The following is a 19563-nucleotide window of genomic DNA, read 5'->3' on the forward strand; positions in this document are numbered from 1 at the left end:
TTACCTAGAAAGAATATTTTCTATTAATGCATTGACTGTTTTGGTCTCTGAACTACATGGGCTGAGCAAGGGAAGCCAAGAAAAATCAATGTAAAAAAATAGTACTAAGACTCTACCCTCCTTTAGCTTTTCTTCCTCTTTACTGAAAATACTGTACTTGCCAAAAGAATTAGTGCCACATAAAGGCTAGTTCAGCAGAAGTGCTTTTGCATCTGTCAGCATCCAGCTCACAGAAACCATAGGAAAGAAGACAAAATGCAAACCCAAAATGTGACGTCCACCTGCTGCCTAGGGATGCTTTGTAGACAAGGAAAGATCCAGAAGCAGGGGTGGAAGTTGGTTTCAGGAAGAGGACCTGTGGCTTTAGCACAGTGATAGCCGTGGATAGCAGGTTGCTCTTCTGAGTGGTAAGTTTCTCCCACAGATTGGGATTTCCCTCCCAGCTGCTGAGAGCTGGGCAGGCTTGCAGAGGATGGGTTACATCACTGCCCTTAACATGCCTTCACCATGGGCAGAACAACCTCTATGAGCAAGAAAAATGTTCTTTATCTTCAGGAGGACATGAGGATAGTGGTTGCATTGGGCCAGTGGCTTCCTCGGTTGCCAGGTACTTTGCAAACTGAAGAGTGTAATTTTTGTAGTACAAAGCCAGATATATTCAAGGCAGACAGCACATACTGAATCTTTCCCTGATATTTGGAGCCATCTTTCCTAGGTGTGGCAGAAGGGTGAATGCCACCTGAGTGGTGACAAGACTGAGACAGCAAAGGACTCTGCAATCACTTCAGCTATTCAAATCACTGATTTATTTTTTTAAATTGCAATATTTTTCCAAATACAGCGGAGAAGCATTTAATTTAGATTGAACAAAATTATTCCAAGTAAGCATTAGATTTATTTCAAGTTAAATGTTTCAAGTCCAGAGGTAGATATTTTAATGAACTTACAGAATTTTTTTTAAAGTAGTAATCAAGTAAATCTTTAAAAATACTTCCAATCTAAAGAATTACAATTTTATTTTATATTTAGAAATTATTTCTAAGCTTGTCAGCTGAATCACTTCCAATTCTTGCCCTGAAATGACTTTTTTTTTTTTCTTTTTTCTGGTTCATTTTAGTATACAATCTTCTGGCACAAAATATAAATAGAGCATGTCTCTTTCAAAGTGTGAGGACCCTGGCTGCTCCTGCCTCCCATCCTTCTGTTGACTGTTGGTGTTTGGAGACCAGCTGTCTAGTCTTTCAGAAATGGAAAATGTAGTTTCGTAGTGATCTGTGCAGTGGTAGCAACGTTTTCAGCTATTATTAGCTCTCAGAAATGAGAACGTGCTAAACTGGCAGTTTCTTCTTAGGAAACCTTCCACACAGGCATTAAAAGATCTTTCACTGTATCTTTTAATGCACTCTTCAAACAAACCGGAGTCCAGGCATGATTTTTATGGAGTACATTAACCACAGAGTGGTATCCAACTGTATGGTGAGAGATGTATTTACTCTGTGTGTGGGATGGTGGGAAGTCATCCAGAGCAACTGGTAGAAGGAGCCTAGTCTGAGAGACAAGGGAGAGGAGGTATTAAAAAAAAATTTGCTTATTTGCCCTGAAGCTCACCAGTCATTTTTTCATTCCTTCCTCCAGTTGCAGGAGTTGGCCAAATAAAACATTCTCCCCACAAACCCGCTTCCATCCTGAAACCCCAAAAGCTACAAGGCTGCTTGTAAGATCAGAATTGTGTAATTGATGTTGGGCTGGTATGTGAGATCAGATAAGCAGAAGGAAACCAGGCTTTTGCAAGCTGGAGGGGAGGAGGATGAGATTAATCTGAGCTGCAAGGGGTTAGAGAGCTGCCAAGAAGGAGAAATATGAGTCCTTTTTCTGGAAGCTGCTCTTCCCCTGATGTAACCCAGCCTCTCCCAATTTGAACTAAGCTGGTGATACTGGAGCAATGAATTATGAGTCCTGAACTTCATACGAATCTGCTGCTGCCTGTGTGGTATGATCCCGAGCTCACTGAGGTCAGTGTGAGCTTTTGTGCTATGTGTTGGTGTAGTTCATGCCAGGATTCCAGCCCTGCACCTAAGCAGAGGGAGGTGGTGCTGCTGAGCTCGCTGACATGCAGCACACACGCTGCCCTCAGCTCCTGAGGCGCCTTGCTGGAATACTTGGTTTGCATGCTCAGCCTCTGAAGTCAGTGATGGGACAGGGACACTCCCCAGAGGTGATTTGGACCTTTAGCATGGTGGCTCACTGGAGTTGCCTCTTTCCCCTGACAGCAGATGAAGCCTCAGTCAAGCAGGATCCTGCCTTCACCTCTCTGGTAACCTAAGCCTAAAGGGGTGATGTAGCCTCTGCCTCTTTTCATCTCCAGCAGCTTCATACAAGGTGTGATAAAGCCTCATGATCCTTCTTGGCTCTCAGTGTCTCTCCTTCACCCCCAGCCCCCCCCTACAGCAGCCTTCTTCAAGTACTCGACTAGGGAATTGCATCCTTCAGTGGGATGGAGGGACTGCCTGGAGAGTAACAGCAGTGTTGCCATATTGAGTTGTGTCAAGTGAGGTGCAGCCACTGGTTATTTTTACAGAAGACTTAGCTTCTTAGAAGCTGCCTCAAACTCAACATTGCATTTAACCTTCTCCCCCAACAATGTCACTGCAAATTCCAAATACCATTTGTTAAAGACAAAAGCTGTATTATTTCAAAGTAGTTTGCTCCCTTCTGTTTCTCCAAGGATGATTGGGCAGGAGAAGGCTTGCAAGAGGAAGTGGGTAGAGAGGTGGTTTCGGAGGGTTTGTTTGTCTGCTTAAAATGAAGCTTCTGGTGGGTTAAGAATGAAGCAGTGAGAATGCTGCCCTGTCTGGGATGAAAACTGCACCCAAGCTGAGCAGTGCTTTCAGCCAGTGTCTTCTAGTGCTGATCTAGGCTCTGGTCATATACTGAGGGCAGTGAGATCCTGGACATGCAACAGAGTTTGAACCAGGTCAGGCACTGAAGAAAGTTTCACCAAACAGGTGAAATCAGGACATGGAGCTGAAGAACTGGGTTGCAGCTAAATGATGACTTGGGGCTTTTTTCAGTGTGTGCTGTGAAACTCAGTGTTTGAGAGGAAGGAATCTGCAGCAGGAGGAGGAAGAAAACCGGAAGAACTCAAATCTGCTGGTGAAAAGCTTGTGTGCTGCCTCTTGTGAGTAGAGTTGGGAGGAACATTGGATGATAGTAGGACATCCACTTCCAAGCAGGTCTTCCAGGATGGTAAGTACATTCACCATCATTTTGAGGGTGGTGAGGGTTGTCATGGAGAGATGAATGCACTTTGTTAATCTGAGTAGCTTCAAACAGCTTCGGTGGTGGGGAGGGATAGTGAAAAATCTCATCCTTGTGTTTGAAATCCCAAATCTGAAACAATTTGATGCCAATGGAGAAGTACCTCAAGTTATTTTGGAGGCAGGGAGAAAGCAGCCTTAGTGCTATAAACAACAGCCTTGTGCAAGTGCTCAGCAGATTGTGGTATATTAACTTGTGCTCCAGCCTGTGAGTCGTATGAGAGCTAAGTAGCTCTTGTATTTATTGCCCTTGGATGAACTTTAGTCATTGAAATTGACAGCTGGTAAAGCCCTGAAAGCTTCCAGGGAGCCATTGTTAATTACTGACCAGCTATAATACTATTCTTAAGAATTCTGGTTGAATCCATTATATTTACTTTCTCAAAAATTAAATTAGTATCTTAGTGAAGTTCTCATGATTTCTGTAGAGCAGCTGGTCAAGGACTTCATTTAAACCAAATGGTAAATTACTCTATTATGAGATCTGTTTGCTTTCATATTTTAAGAGGCCTGCTGCTTTTTCAAGCCATTTTGTTAACTGTTGCTGAAAAAAGAGAACTGAAACAAGTTGCTTCTCCCAAGCCCACTCCTTCCGAAGCCACCACAAGCTGTAAGTGCTCCTACAGCTGCAGTGCCTTACCCGGACACTGCCTGGGTCACTGAATGTATCATGTATCAATGGCTTTGAGGGCCAGAGGGACAAGACAACAGCTTGTGGACTCTGGTTCTGTAAGGAGAACCACCCAGGGCAGCCAGGGGGGCTGTTTGTTATGGGCCAGCCCAGCTGGTTGGGGCAGCTGAGGAGTGTGACCTGCAGCTTTGCTGGGCTCTGCTGGCCTAGGCCAAAGGGCTGCTGCTGTTTCAATTGTCTTTCTTCTCCACCCTTGAAATTCCTTTGCCTCAGTTTCCTATGGAACTCCTTAACATCTCTTTTTCTCTCTGCCTTTTCTTCCCACTAAGTTTTCTGGGTTGCATTTGGCCAATTTCTCTCCTGAATGATGGGTGCTGCTGTCACATAGTTTTCTCTGCATGGTGTGTTTAATCTTCCCTCTCTACTTGGGCTGTAAGCTCTTTGGGGTAAGACACTGCATCTCTGGACTGTGTTTAAAACATGAGCTGGGATTTCAGAGTGTCGTGATTCAATCCCAGCTGGCAACTAAGCAGTATGCAGCCTCTCACTCCCCTCCATCCCCCCACCCCAGTGGGATAGGGAATGGTAATTGCAAAAAAATCCTGGGTTAAGAAGAGTTTAATAATAATAATAAAAAAAATAGTAATAATAGTAATGAAAAGAAAGTTATCTGAAAAAAAAAAAAAAAGAGAAGTAAAACCTAAGACAGACAAGTGATGCACAATGCAATTGCTCACCACCTGCTGACTGATGCCAGTCCCCAAACATTGATTGCCCCCCCAAGACAACTCCCACCAGTTTATATACTGAACATGACACCCTATGGAATACCCTTTTGGCTAGGTTGGGTCAGCTGTCCAGCTTTGCTCCCTCCCAGCTTCTTGTGCACCTCCTTGCTGGCAGAGCATGGGATGCTGAAAAGTCCTTGACTTAAGCACTAGTTAACAATAACCAAAACAATAGCGTGCTATCAACATTATTCTCATGCTAAATAAAAACCACAGCACTGTGCCAGCTACTAGGAAGAAAATAAACTCTATCTCTGCTGAAACCAGGACATAGAGGCATGGAGAGCTGACATTCATCAGGGAATGGCCAACTGTCCTTCACTGTTGGCAGCAGCTCAGTTTCTCCAGGACTGGAAGGATGGATGTTTACTTGCCAGTATTTTTAACTATTTCTCATGTAAAAGCTTGCATCTCAATCTGGGGCAGCAAAAGGAAGTGTCAGAGAGAAGTGTGAGTAAAACTGCCTTGGAAAGCAGGGACTGCTGCAGTGGGTACAGCTGATAATAACAAGCAGAGCCTGAAATGGAAACTGAGCTGTCATCTCTACAGCTCTAGTGTGCTTTTAAGTGTGGCTGTTCATACTATTTCTTCCCTTTCTCGTTCTCCCTCGTATGCTTTTACCTTAGGTCCTCTCTTTTCCTATCCCTCTCTGCATTCCCCAAATTACTGTTTCAGATCCACCTCCCTTGTCACCCAGAACATCCTCCATCTCTTTCATGCAGCCCCACCACCACTAGTTCTTGAGAGTTGGGTCCCACAAGAGGCCCCCTGGAGCTGTCTATGTCTGTGCTGTGTCCAACTCCTGCCTGTTTCATGCAGTCACAGCACCTGTACAGAAAGGTGGAGTGTGCACGAGGTGGATGCAGCCTGGACACGTGCAGCCATGCTGCCTTACTCGTGTGGGAGGGCAGACACAAGGAGCCCATCCAGTTCAGGTCACAATTCCTATGAACATATGTCAAGATGGATGGGACAAGCCTGCCAGGATCCTTCCTACCTAAAACCTGCAGGACTGTGGCCACCCACAAAGCAATTGCAGATCTGATATCCTTACAGCATGTTCGTCCTCCAGGCTGCAAATGACCAGTGGCTCAGGGATAGAAAGAGGTAGTCTGGGGACTGGACAAGTTATATCATCTGCCACTTTTTGAAATCTGCCATACCCCAGGATGTGCTTCTTCCTTTTGAGCATGGAAAACAGCAGATGATTCCTATGGAGTGAATTTACCTCTGCTGGTGCAGGGATGATTTTTAACCGGTGTGTGGGGCATGTGTGAAGGTTTTGGGTTGGCCTTTTCAGAAGGCAAAATAGGCAAGAGGCCAACTACCTCTGGCCTACCACCATCTGTGAGGTTGGGCATCTTTTGGTATTTGCTCTTATTGCCTCTGCTGGTGTTAACACAAGATTTGAGCAGTACTGTCTGAGGAGAAAAAGAAGTTAACTGGTTTTCTATGGTCATGGTTGCAACAAGGGAGGAGAGAAGTTTATATTTGGCCTGGTCCCTGTCTCTTTAGAAGCGTCCCATCTGGAAGAGACACCAGCATTGAAGACAGCTCCCACACAGAGGAAGAGAGCAGGAGCCTAACAGAGTCCCACACAGGCTGACACTGATGCTCTACACCATCAACCACAGCGTCTGTGTCTAATTATTACTTGTTGGCAAATGCATTAGCTTGCAACAGGACAAAAGCAGGTGTTGGGGGATGGCTTAAAGAGGCAGTTGTTTGCACATTAATTACTGCAGTGATTTTTGTCTATAGACAGCACCAGGGGAAAACTGCAGGAACTTGCCTTTCTCCCTTTGGAGTCTGTTAGTGTCACTCAAGACCTGTAATACAGTGAGGATGTTGCACAGATCAGTACTTAAATCTTCAGTCGCCGTGTAAAGCAATACCAGCAATCTGCTTTTTCAGTCTGTAACTGGCTTTATACAAATGTTGCTGAAAGCTTTATTTTTCCCCTTGTGTATGTTTCTGTTTTTCAGTTTGTGAAAAAAGCATTAAAAACCTCCCTGATGTTTAATGTGTCCTCCAACGTCAAATTAGGCGTGAACAATCAAAAAGACATCAAAATGGTAATTATTGGGATACACTACATTTGCTTATAAGAGCTGAGATTACAAGAGCTGGACAGAAATAACAGATTAGAAGAATGACTTTATTGCCTGTGTTCAAAATCCATGTAGGTTTCGATCCTATTTGTAAACAAGTAAGTGACAAAACCCTCATTGATTTATCCAGTAGGCTGATCAAACCTTGCTGAGATCCTGCAGCCCTGGCTCAGGACAGTAAACCTTGCTCTTACAAATAGCCTCACTTCCCCCATTAGCACAGCATTTATTATTTATTCAGCGTGCCCAGAATACTTGGCCATCACATTGGACAGCATGGTGACAGCCAAGATGTGACCTCAAAAGAGATCTCTTACCTTAGAAATGTCTTGGAAAACCTGTGTGATGTGTAAGCCTTGCCAACATGTTCACAGAATGAAATGCAGAACTCTGAAAAATTGGTTGGATTTTTTTGGCCATCAGTGAGAGGGAGAACAAGTCAGATGGCAAAAATATCAGCAGGTAGTTTAAAAGCATTTTTCTCATTCAAATCACTGCCTGATACTGATGGCAGCACTGTAGATCTTGAGAAAAGCAGAAAAATTAAAAACTGAGAATAGAAACTGAAGCAGATACTTTCAGAGGCAGCTGGTTTCTGTGCAATTTTCATATGCACCCTATTTGGGAGCCTGCATTTACAGCTACAGACCACTCCCAGACTCAGTTCACCTGCCTTGGAGGTTCAAAAGCTCGACTTTGAAGCACACCTTGCTTGTCACAGGGTGGTGGATGGTCCCAGCTCCCAGGAATTGCCATTGGGAGCCAGACATGATAATTGCTGGGGAGAAATGGTTCTGCACTAGTTGGTGTCTTGTCCTCCTTTATATAGGGCAACGTATAAAGCCTGGTGCAGTATGTTACAGCACCTGAGTGGCTAGACTTCAGTTCTAGATACACCAGTGGCGAAGATATTTTTTTCATCCATGTTCAGAAAAAAACACCACCAACAAAAAAGGAACTATAGAAGGGAAAAGAAGCTAACTCACCAGGCTAGAAAGACAAGGAAGTGCTGTTCACTCACCATATGGATAAATGAGTTTTGTGTAGTTTAACTTAAGTGAGACTTGAGTTAGGAGACAAAACCAGAACATGTTCAGAAACCACAAAACAGCCTTTTGCTTCTGACATTTTCAGACCTGTTTTTTCAACCCTGACTTCATGAACTTCCTCTTTATGGCAGTGCTGGGCTTGATGCCACAGCTAATCTGGTGTTATGGTTTTGGTAGTAATTTTGTAGAATGCCTTTTAATGTGGCTAATGACTAATCAATGTCAAACTAATCATAAGGTTTGGGGAAAAAACAGGTTTTGATATGTTGGCACAGAAACAGAATAAAACAACTAAAATCTTGGTCCTCCAATAAACCAACTCCTATGTAGCTCATGGTCCTCACTTTCAGTGACATATCTAAGAATACTCCCTGCCAGTGGCTGAAAGAAGAGCTACTATTCAACAATGGTGATTTGTTCACCTGAAACAGGTCATCATCCATTAGCTGCTGTATCAGTGACGTGGTGATTACTTAAATCTTCTCCTATTTGGATTCTGTTCTAGTTTCAAGTCTTAGGAGCAATTTTGATACTTGGTCTTGTCCTCATGGCTGTTTACTTCATGAGAGTGGACAATGTAGTTGACCCTAAGGGAGGAGAAGCAGTTTTCAGCATATATGAAGAAGTGGAGGAGGAAGAAGGACTCTATGGAGATCTCCCAGGAACCACAGAAATTGAGGACTACAGCAGTAAATCCAATGATTCCTGCAGGTAGGCCATACCCCATGGCAGATTGAGAAGTAATCACCAGATGGAGAAATAGTTACAATGCTGACAATATCAGCGTGGATTTTCTTCTCTTCTTATTGTACATATAACAAGGTATAAAATGCTGCTAACCTGGGGAAAGTGGGGGTGTTGGTTGGGTCATTAGTAGTTGCCCATTATGGGGGGTGGTAGGGGCAGTATTACAGCTCCACTACTAGTCCTGTGCTTGTGTGTCAGGCACAGCTCTGCAGGTGCTCCACCACCTCCAGCCCTCCTCCCTTTGTGGAGGCAGCAGAGCGACCAGTGGGCACAGCAGTCTCCACTCAGCTCACCCTCTTTCAGAGGCTGGAGGGAACTGAGGGTGTTTCTCCTGGTAGAGGATGGAGAGGGTACCAGAGCAACACCCAGCTCCAAGGGGTTACTTTTGTCCTCATCTGATGGTAAAATTCAAACCACAGAACAGCTACTGAGAAGCCATTCTGCTGGATTTGGGTGGACAATGTGCGATATATAAGAACTGGGGCTGCAGAATTCTTGAAACTTGTTTGTCCTGCTCAGCTTGTTTGCTTTTAAGTTTGACATCCACAGTGCCTAACTGTATGGCATGACAGGTGCTTGTTTTCCTGCTTGGGTCACAGTAGCTTGCTTCATGATATACAATTTTCATTGTAGCTTTGAACTTGTGGAAAATGTTCCTTATGACTTAGCTTTTGAGATAAATAGCACCGCAGCCAAACCCTTGTACCATGCCTGGACAAGACTCCTTGATATAGCCCAGGAAAAAATTCATGTGGCTTCCTTCTATTGGTCTCTTACTGGGAAAGATATCAATGTCAATGATTCATCCTCAAAGCAGGTAAGAAAATCAGCAAGAAGCATATTTATGGTTGTATGTCTCATGTACATGTGGCAGATGGCAGATTGACTGTATGATGTGTCTCTCAGGGACATTGCATAACTCTTCCTGAAAACCCAGAAGGCTTTTCCATGCTGGTCTGAAGCAGCACATCAGCTTTCCTCCTCTAGTCAAGTTAGACTCCATCTGGGCTCTGTCTCTAAATATTTCTATGCTGCTTTAAGAGCAATCCAGATGTGTGTCTCAGAACCACCCTTGCTCACCCTGCAGTTGGTCAGCCTGTGACAGGGACAGCCAGTAGCATGGCTTAAGAGCCTATGGGATCCCATAGATGCAACTGAACATGCCGATTCCTACTGGTGAGCTGGAGCAGTTAGTTAGGAGGCAAAGTCTGCTGGGCTTTTGACTGCATCAGAATCTGCTTCTCCCCTGTGTACAGACACAGCATCTGCATTTGCCCATTTTGCACGTGTCCTGAACCATGCCTTCAGACAGCAGCTTAGGACATGCACTCTCCTTTGCAAGGCTGTGGTGGGCACCCTGCACAGCCAGGCTTTTTGTGGGGCCTCTCTAGTCCACCATCAAAAGTAACTGAGAGAAGCCATGGCACAAGCTCAGCTTCCCACCATCCATCACGTTTATTTTCCCCTTGGTGCTATTTTAGCCTGTGGCAGCTGGCAACTTCCTGGCAGTCCTGAGCTGAGTCTGGGGGACAGTATGGGCTGGGACTGTTCTGTAAAGCACAAGGGACAAGGCCACTCTATTTCAGACAGGTACAGAGTTTAGATGTGTGTCAGGAATTGTTCTGTTTGCTGACAGACCAGATGCTGGCCTGTTTATTACTGTGAGCCCAGCCTCTGCCTCCCTCCTGGAAAACCTTCCTCATTGTCCTCACAGGATCTGTGGAACTACTCTCCTTACCTTCCTCCCCAGCTGGGTCTGGTGTTGTAAGCTGACTCATTTCCTCCACATGTATATCTAACAGCATCAAACAATAAAAAATAAGCTTGGATTCATACATTGGATCAGAATCTCTGTCCCCTTTTTTCTCCAGTTGAAGTACTCCTTAAATAGGTGAAACTTCTGACCTTCCTTGTGTTGGGGTTCTTCAGAGGAAGCATTCATTAACAACACTGTACTTGCATATCTCTTGCTAAATGTTTCATAACAAAATATTACAGAAGCAACAAACAATGTTCCCTGCAGGGTGAAGATATTCTGAAGAGGTTTGAGAGATTACTTGCAGAGAATGTCTCTGTGTATATTGCAGCAAGTATACCAACTTTGGCCACAAATTCAACTGACCTCAAGCTTTTGGAGGAAAAAGGTAATTATCTCACTTCAGTGATGTCTTCAGACCTTAAGCAATGCAAAAAGGCATCTGAGAGAAACTGGTCTCCCAGGTGTGTTCTGACATGGTGCTTACAGGAGTTCACAGGACAAGCATGATGTACTCACTAGTTCATGATCTCTGTATATGTTCGTGTCCTTAAGGATTTTTCTAAAAGTTCATATTTTGTATATTTTTGCAAGTTATTCTGTTTCCAGGAATGCTTGTCAGTTTTGGTAGTTATTACCAGTTGTAGATATGAGACATCCAGAAGTGTTCTGGCTGTCAGGGAAGCAGTACAAATTGCCACCTCCATGCTGCATCTAAACTCTTTTTCCCTTTCCCATCTTTCTTCAGGGGCTCATGTAAAACCAATTGATTTTGGACATTTGGCAGGAGGAGTCTTGCATAGCAAATTCTGGATTGTAGATATGAAACACATATATATTGGTAGTGCAAATATGGACTGGAGATCTTTATCTCAGGTGAGCTCTACTGCATATTCAAAAATTCAGGGGAAAATTAATGTCCTAGCACATAATAGAGAAAAATCATAATGATGTAAAATTTTGACTGAGTGGGAAAAACAGCAAAGAAACCTCAGGAGGTGGCTTTCTGGGGCTGTGACATAGCTTGCTCTCTTTGCAGGTGAAGGAGTTTGGTGCTGTGATATATAACTGCAGCTGCTTGGCCAGAGACCTCTGGAAAACATTTAGTACTTACTGGGATCTTGGACATGCTAATGCTACCATCCCATTCCCATGGCCTCTTAATTATTCTACCTACATTAACAAGCATCGGCCTCTGGAAGTAGAATTGAATGGAGTCCTGACAAAAGCCTATTTTTCTGTAAGTATGTTTAAAAATAACAAAATAAAAGGTGGCTTTAAGCATTGGCCAGAAACATTTCTTCAGCAGTCTTCAGTTGTGCTCTGGTTGAATAATAATTAGTTCAACAGGTTTTTTGGAACTACTCAAGGAAAAAGGATTGACCCAACTTAGGTTATCAGGTAGTGTGGCAAAGATGGGATGCAGGTCTGCTTTATTCACCTGTGAGCTCAGTACATCAATAAGTACCTGACCCATCAGGACATGGAAGGCATGAGGAACCACAGAGATCCACCTCTAGTGCTTTGTGCTTTTGTAATGAAAATGGAATGGATCTGAATATAAATGAATCACAGTCTGACAGAAAAAAGGATTAAATCACTGACATGTGTGTTTTCTTCTTTATAGGCTTCTCCTCCAGCATTTTGTCCAGAAGGTCGCACCTATGACCTCTCTGCTATAATCAGCATTATCAGTGAGGCACAGGAATTTGTCTATATTTCTGTTATGGAATATTTCCCTACCAGCCGTTTCCTTCATCCAGAAAGGTACAATTTTAATCCTGAGCAAATCAGTTGACTGAACTATTTAAAGGAAAATGCACTATTCTCCCACTTCTGCAATGAAAATATTCAGAGTGGAGGGAACTGAGGCTTGGCTCTGCATTCACAGCTGCCTCGTGGACTGTGCAAACTCTGATGCTGCAGGAAGGATGGTATCCAACACTGCCCATCTGCTTCATGACCATTTTAGAGCAGCCTCCTGTGCCCTTCACACAGCAAGAAAACTGTGAAGTGCCAGACTAGGGACAGACAAGTTCAAGTCCATTCAAAATACAATGGACCAGCTTTATGAATAGATGTAGGAATGGGAAAAGCAGAAATATATTTGATATCTGACTTTTCAGAGAAAATCTTCTGTCCTCTTTTCTGCTCCTGTTTCTCTGTATTCTTTACTTCTGAAGACTCTTGACTTCTGGCTCTGCTGCCAGTTTGATGCACTTTACACATTGTTCTGAGGCTGATTCTTACTTGTCCTTGCCAACCTCTGCAACAGTGGCTGAAACAGTCTCTGAAATAAACTTCTGGGCTTTTATTTTCTTTTTCTTACGATTCCATCTAAGGACATCTAGTTCTTTAAGCATGCTGGGTGCATGGAGAAGCAGCTCTCAAAAAGAAGGTGGTAGTGGTGACCTGCAGTGATCAAGTTGTGTGCGGTGGATCTCTGCACATCAACTAAAATCTGAACAACACATAAAGTTAGTTAGTCATGGGGCAACACTAAGACTCCAAGTCCTCTTAGATATGCTTGAATTAGGATGCTTACATGCAAGGAAGTGGTTTGAGTATTATCTCCTTATAACATTTCTGAGTTTTCCAATGAGCTAAATAATCGGACTGAGAAAAGTTCAAGCAAAGCAATTATGTACAGCATGGTTTGTAAAGAATAGGATGAGCTGTAGGTTGCTATTTAGCCAGAACTATACCCTGCTTCGTGTTCTCTGGCAGAACTATGCAAAGCCCCTGTTTTTCAGCTGGGAATGTGTGTAGGGTGTAGGATAATAGATAGACACAGATAATTCCACTGACCTTGAAACAAAATCTCAAAGACTAGCTTTCACTTGGAGGATATTTTTTTATAAATCAAACAGCTTAGAGGATTTTCAGTTTCTGTGTTGTGCGGTCAAAACTCTTGGTTTCTCACCTCCTGCTCTTCACTAAGAACAGGTTCACAGAAAGTCTCTTTTTCCCCATAGGAAAGAGTGTGTTAATACTCGTCATTCTTCATCCACCATTTGTGACATCTAGGGCCTGATCAGATGCAAAGAAGTTTGAAAGGCCTAAGGGAAGCAGCATGGGGCCTCTGGCTATCTCCACAGCAACCAGCTGTAGTGCAATGAATTGAGGCTGATTAGTTCAGGTTAGGTTCCTCCAGCAGCTGAGGCAGAGGGAACAAAGCTGCTGTCTTAATGCCTGAGTGTTAATCAACTAGAAACTGATATATTTTTTAAATGGAAACTGTTTGAAAAGAGCATTTCTAAATAACATGTTTTTCCAAATTTTTCAGGATCTACAAGTCAGCCTGAGCCTGAAAGCTCATGGTTGGTCCATTGATTTTGATGGGATGATATATGAGGGAGGATTATAGAGAACTGAGGCCTTTGTACATAAGACAAAAGGAGTAAGTTAGGCAAATTAATTCATCATTGCTCATGGGACTGTGAGTGAGTGCTGGACCTCTCTCTGTATCAGTCCTCCAATCTGTACCAAAGATGCTTCTCTTCCATGCAGCACTTATTAGAATCTATGGAATGAAAGGCTACTTGAGGATTTGGAGTTATAAGTCCTGGGATGTACATTGTCCAGCTCTTAGTGTTGTGCAGTTGAGTGAAGGAAGTTAAAATTTTTCCTCTAGCTACTGCCAAGACAAGTGTCAGGAAAACAGACAGCCCCATGTTGACAAGAGCACAGCTGTGTTTGTGACCTCAGGGGCACACTAAGGAGGGCAAGGAAGGATGGGGAAGGATAGAGCCTGTCCACACTGGCTGATGGCACAGAACTGCTGTGGACACTAGAAACAGTCTCCAGAATCCTGAAATGGGCATATTCTGCAAAATTACTCTGAGACTTTCCTCTGGGCTCTGCACTGTTCTTTCTACTTCATGCTGTATGATCTGGCTTTACACTGGAGATGTTATTTTTAGTTTCCTCAGGAAGTGAGCACGATGTCATCACACGTGTCTGTACGTGTGCACATGCACATATGCAGTTTTAAACCTTTTGATCAATTGCAACCTTCTTTGGCAGAGATCAGAGGTCTCAAAACACACGGAAAATAACTGGCAGAAATCTTACTTGTATCTCCCATGAAGGCACAAGTGCTTCTCTTACCAGACATCAGAGATGCCATCTGTGCACAGCACCATTTGTGTTCTCAGTTTATTGTCATAGCTTTCTACTGAACTGTTTCAAACCCACTCCTCTTTTCACCCACCTCTTTTTCTCTAGATACTGGCCAGCCATTGACAACGCTCTGAGACGTGCAGCTTTCAACCACAGGGTGCAAATCCGGCTTCTGGTCAGCTGCTGGACCCACACTGACCCAGCCATGCTCTACTATCTGAGGTCCCTGCGTGCTCTCAACAACCCACATGCCCACATTAGTGTTGATGTGGTATGATAAGAAACCTGATTTTGGAAAGACAGCTTGAGGATATGTGCCCTACACTGATTTGGGGGTCTAAGATGCTGGTAGTTGGGTGTACAAGTACTAGGTTTTGGAGTAGCAGATTGTTCCCATTGGTGCAGTGGCTGTTTCAAGTCCTTGGGAAAACAAGGCCCAAAATACAACCTTTGAGGAAGCAGCTATTGCAAGCTGCTAGTGATACCAAGGGACGTGCCCAGCTGCAGCACTTGAGACATTGTTTATATGACAACTTAGTGTGCTTCTCATTGACCTTTTCCTGTATGGAGTATCTTTAATGGGCCTAATTACCATACCTTTTTTAACATCTGAGTGCTCTGCTGACTGCCTATACAAGTGGGTCCTTTTTTGAACACTAAATATTACACAAGGCCATAGGGATGAGGCTGGAATGCTTCAAGTGGGAAGGGAATGGGGTGGAAGCTCCCAACATGGTGCAGTTACCAGAACAGAGAGAAATAATGTAAGAAAAAATAAATGGTTTTTACAAAAAAAAAAAAACAAAAAAACACACCTCAAAAACAAACAAAAACCAAAAAACAAAACCCAAAACCAAAACAACCCAAACAAAAACAGAACAGATATGTAGGTTTTAGTAAGAGTTAACATAAAAAAGTTAGGCATTATTGTTGTCTGCAGTACCCCTTGTGTCTGTGATCAGCCCATTCTAGCACAAAATAAAAGCAGCAATCAGTGGCAAATGCAGATCTATTAAACAGCTGCCTAAAACTGCATTTAATTGTCTGCCCTGTAATGATAATAGCTGTGCCACTAATGGAACATTGTGAAGCAAACATTATCCTTATCTGATCTCAATTGCTTATCCAATTTTATGTAGAGTGGAAGTACTATTTGTTATTTTTCTTGGATAAGAGTAAAATCTGTTTTATAGTACATTTAATAACAGTGTGTGGAATATTCTCTTCTTTCTGTACTACTCTATGCTTTGAAATACAGAAAAACTTGCATTGCCTAATTACTCAGTCTGTTCCTCACTCTGGTATTTCCATTTATGTTTTTAATTTCTCTCCCTCTAGAAACTCTTCATTGTTCCAGTTCTGAATCACACAAATATTCCTCATGGGAGAGTGAATCACAACAAATATATGGTCACTGATAAAGTAGCCTATATAGGTATGTATTCCATTATTCCAAACACTTACACTATCTTCAGGACTGTGTCTGAGAAAGGATGGGCTGTGATATCAAAGACAACCTCTTTTTGCCATGTAGAGCAGATAAACATATCAAAGTATATGGCTTTATCAGAATGTCTGCCCTGGTTAAAGAAGTAGAGATGTGAAGGGGAGACAATAATGTAGGTCAAGTTCAGGAAGAGATTTTTTCTTATGCCTGTGAACCATTAAGAATAGAGCATGACAAGTCTGAGTGCACAGCCTGTGAGAAGAGCAGTAGGAGTTTCACAGACTGTGTGCTCAGAATGATGCTCAGAGCTGGTGCTCTAGTGTATAACCTTATCAGGCTTTAATAAAAAGAAACTGGGAGGAATTAATTCCACGCACTGTTTGTTGAACAGAACTCTAGGAAAGGAAATGGGAAAACACTAATGTCAATTGCTGCTCCATTCCTGAAAGTCAGAATGGTGTTTATCTTTCACTCTTTCATTAGAATCCCTCAAAAAAGGGAATGGGAAGGGGGTCTGTCATTTCAATCAGCTCATCCTCCAAGCTATGCAAACCAGCAAATAGCCTGATCTTCCAGCAGGCTGAGGACCTGCAGCTCCAACTACCTTTAATAGAATTTGTTTCTTACTGAGTTGTCTTTTGAAGAAAATTTATTTTCATGCCTAAGTACCTTCTGGAATTGACAGCAGATTTTTCTGGCTAAGGTGAACTTAGCTAAGTGCTAAATGATAAAATGTCTATTTTTTTCCCAGTGTTTGATTTTCTGAAGGGTGGAAACTTTGGAGAGAGCCCTAAACAATGTCTATAGCTGGATTCCCAGCTGTGGCTGGTTTAAATTTCATGTTGAGATCAGAACAGCTACTAAGGATGTATCAATCAAGGGTCCAGTTTCTCCTCCTGTTTTCCTTTAACAAGTAAAGATAATTAAGTCCATTTAGGATTTTTTTCTTTAAACACAGAAACCCATGTCAAACAAGGGCTTTTACCCCTCTTAATACCCAAATGTTGCACTCCATTCCCATATTTATGACAAGTAGACCCGTGCATCTTGGCCACAGGCTGTAAGGAATCGAGATGTTATGAAACTTCAGGGTTGCATTTAATGCTGACTTTCCATAACCTGAGGTCTGGAATAAGAAGGAGGTGACCTCATTTTTGCTGCTCCATTGTTTCTAATGAGACCAGCAGTTGTACAGCAAATCAGCAAAGCCAGGCAATGTGGACTTAATAAGTATAGACATCAAAGAAAACACTAGGAAATAATGTTTTCTAATTAGCTACTTTTCCATTGCACAGGAACTTCCAATTGGTCAGAAGATTACTTCATTAATACAGCTGGTGTGGGACTAATTATCACACAGAATTCAACCAACCTGCATAGAAGGCAGCTGCCTATCCAGGAACAATTAAGAACCCTTTTTGAAAGAGACTGGAATTCCAACTACGCAGTGAATTTGGAAGATGTGCAGGGACAGAAAGACTGTAACTGGAAGGGCAGATTCTGAAGTGAATTGAAGTGCACATTTAAAATAGAAACAAAGCCTGTGTTTGAATCTCACTCCGCATGCAAAAGAAGGAGCTTTCTTTATGTCTTTGCCAGAGAAATCACTTCCTTGTGGTGTCCACACTGTTTGATGACACAAGAACTTCTCATAGTTGACTCTTCCTGAAAAATCATTAGTCAATGTGTGACATTTCCCCTTTTGTGTGATGATCTCATAGTTAATGAAATGCATACAGTGTTGTTTGACAAGCTCTCTGATATTAAAGCAAACATGGAAGATACAACCGGATCTTAATACATTAGAGACCTAGATCATTATTCCTCTGCAATTTTATCTTAGGAAGAGATAACTTTCATCCTTAATTGTTAACATGCCTTTGTGTTTGCTTAAGTGTGTTTAAGCTTCTCTTTTTTTTTTTTTTTTTTTTTTTTAATAAACTACTGGCCACTTTAAGTTTTGAGCCATGTAAGTAATGACCTACATGGTTGTAAAAATCATTCAAGAATTAGAGGTACAGGGAAATAACCGTATTTAAGCATTGTGGCCAGTCATCAGAGCTAAATGTCTGATGTTTAAATCTTGGGGCCAGCTTCCAGCCCAGCTGCCCTGGAGCCCTGCATGTCTGAGGGTCTGGGGGTGTGTGGGGCTCTGTGCACTGGCTTCATGCAGCAAAGAGGATGGGAGGAGCAGGGTGAAGCTGCTGTGTGAGTGGTGGTGTGGCAGAGGCATCCCACCTACACCACGGGCAGCACTTGGAGGGCCTCCTTGCTCCTTTAGGGCTGCCCTGGTGCTGGCCTTGACCAGCATTGTGTCTCCAGGCTGCTTTTTCCTCTGCAAACACATATGGACCATGAACCTGAGACATCTGATGCGTTATGTCCGTATCCACCACTGTGTGGCAGCTCTGCACCGGGAGACTCAGAAGTGCCAAGGAAAGGAAAGTAGGGCATGTGCTCCAGCCATGGAGGGTTGTGCTAGTGACAGGTAGCTGGGGCTCTGTGAGCCTCTCGGGAGCAAAGTACCTCTGCCTGATGCTGGAAAGGGTGTCAAAGAGTGCGCTTTTGGCTTTGGGACTGGCGTACAGCAAAGGTAAGAGAGTCTGAGGCAAAAGCCCAGAGCAGGGCCCCAGAGAAGGGCTGGGCAGACACCCTGTCCTGGCACTCTGTCCCGAGCTGTGGAAGTGCAGAGGACCTCTCCAGCCCCAAAAGGTGTGAGGCAGCTTGTGGCTTCATTCCCATCATGGAAGGGCCCCATTCAGTTGCATTTTGGCTCTGAGGCCAAGTCTCTTGCCATGGACACAGCCCTAGGTAGCGGGAATACAGGCTTCCCCATTGTGGTGCAAACTCCTCATACTCCAGCAGAAGCATTTTGGTGCTTCTGAAGCCCTGTCCTATGCTGAGAATGACAAAGGAACGTGCTGTGATCATCTTTGTGTGGATGGATTTATATCTTTGTGAATACACAAAAAATCCCCATACAAATAAGGCCCTTTCCCCACGAGGTCTTTTGGAGATGATACCAACCAATTTTCTGTTTTTTGGTTTTAGCTGTCTCTTCTAGACACTTCCAATATTCTCTGGCTTGTTTTACCCATCATTGCAAATAAATGCTGGTTGTTATTTAGGCAGATTTTTAAGATGTGTAGTTACATTTACAGATAACACTGAAATGTTGTGAGTATTCACATACATACAAACATTGAGGAAGAAGCAGGTGCTTTGTAGTGCTTTCCTCCCGTTTTCTTTCTAGAGGCTGCTTAATATTTTGAGATTTCCATTCACTAATTAAAATTTCTGGCCAAGTAGAACCTCCCCAGCTGGTTTTCACTACTTCCATTTCATGGGTTTATTATCCTGTGCCAAGGATGGCACCAGAGTTTTCCCAGTGCAATGAGCACATGTGAATGGTGGGTCAGTTTGGAAAGCTTTTTTGAGAAGTTATGTCTTTAACCAACAAAACTATTTTCTATAGAAGAGTGCACTCCTCTAGATGGCACTCAAAACTATGTTTTCACTATTTTTGACAGGAGAGATGTTGAAGGAATAAGAGGAAAACTTTCTCCTCTGCTTGTGAGCTCAAATCTGACAGTGC

At 43.1% G+C, this 19563-nt stretch overlaps 1 protein-coding gene across 2 annotated transcripts; it reads left to right on the forward strand.

The window, feature by feature from the left end:
- The first annotated feature begins 3146 nt into the window (after positions 1-3146).
- PLD4 (phospholipase D family member 4) lies at positions 3147-17841 on the forward strand. 2 transcript variants are annotated; one of them, XM_051621290.1, is made up of 11 exons: positions 3147-3246; positions 6722-6811; positions 8402-8607; positions 9277-9460; positions 10667-10787; positions 11148-11275; positions 11439-11639; positions 12027-12166; positions 14627-14792; positions 15860-15956; positions 17264-17841. In XM_051621290.1, the coding sequence occupies exons 1-11, from the start codon at positions 3205-3207 to the stop codon at positions 17470-17472; spliced, it is 1584 nt and encodes a 527-aa protein (XP_051477250.1). In that variant the 5' UTR covers positions 3147-3204; the 3' UTR covers positions 17473-17841. The 2 variants fall into 2 exon arrangements, with proteins under 2 accessions (XP_051477250.1, XP_051477251.1); XM_051621291.1 differs by lacking the exon at positions 3147-3246 and having other exon boundaries at positions 6728-6945.
- Positions 17842-19563: the final 1722 nt, after the last annotated feature.

This window comes from Apus apus, chromosome 5, assembly GCF_020740795.1.
Source record: "Apus apus isolate bApuApu2 chromosome 5, bApuApu2.pri.cur, whole genome shotgun sequence".
NCBI lineage: Eukaryota > Metazoa > Chordata > Aves > Apodiformes > Apodidae > Apus > Apus apus.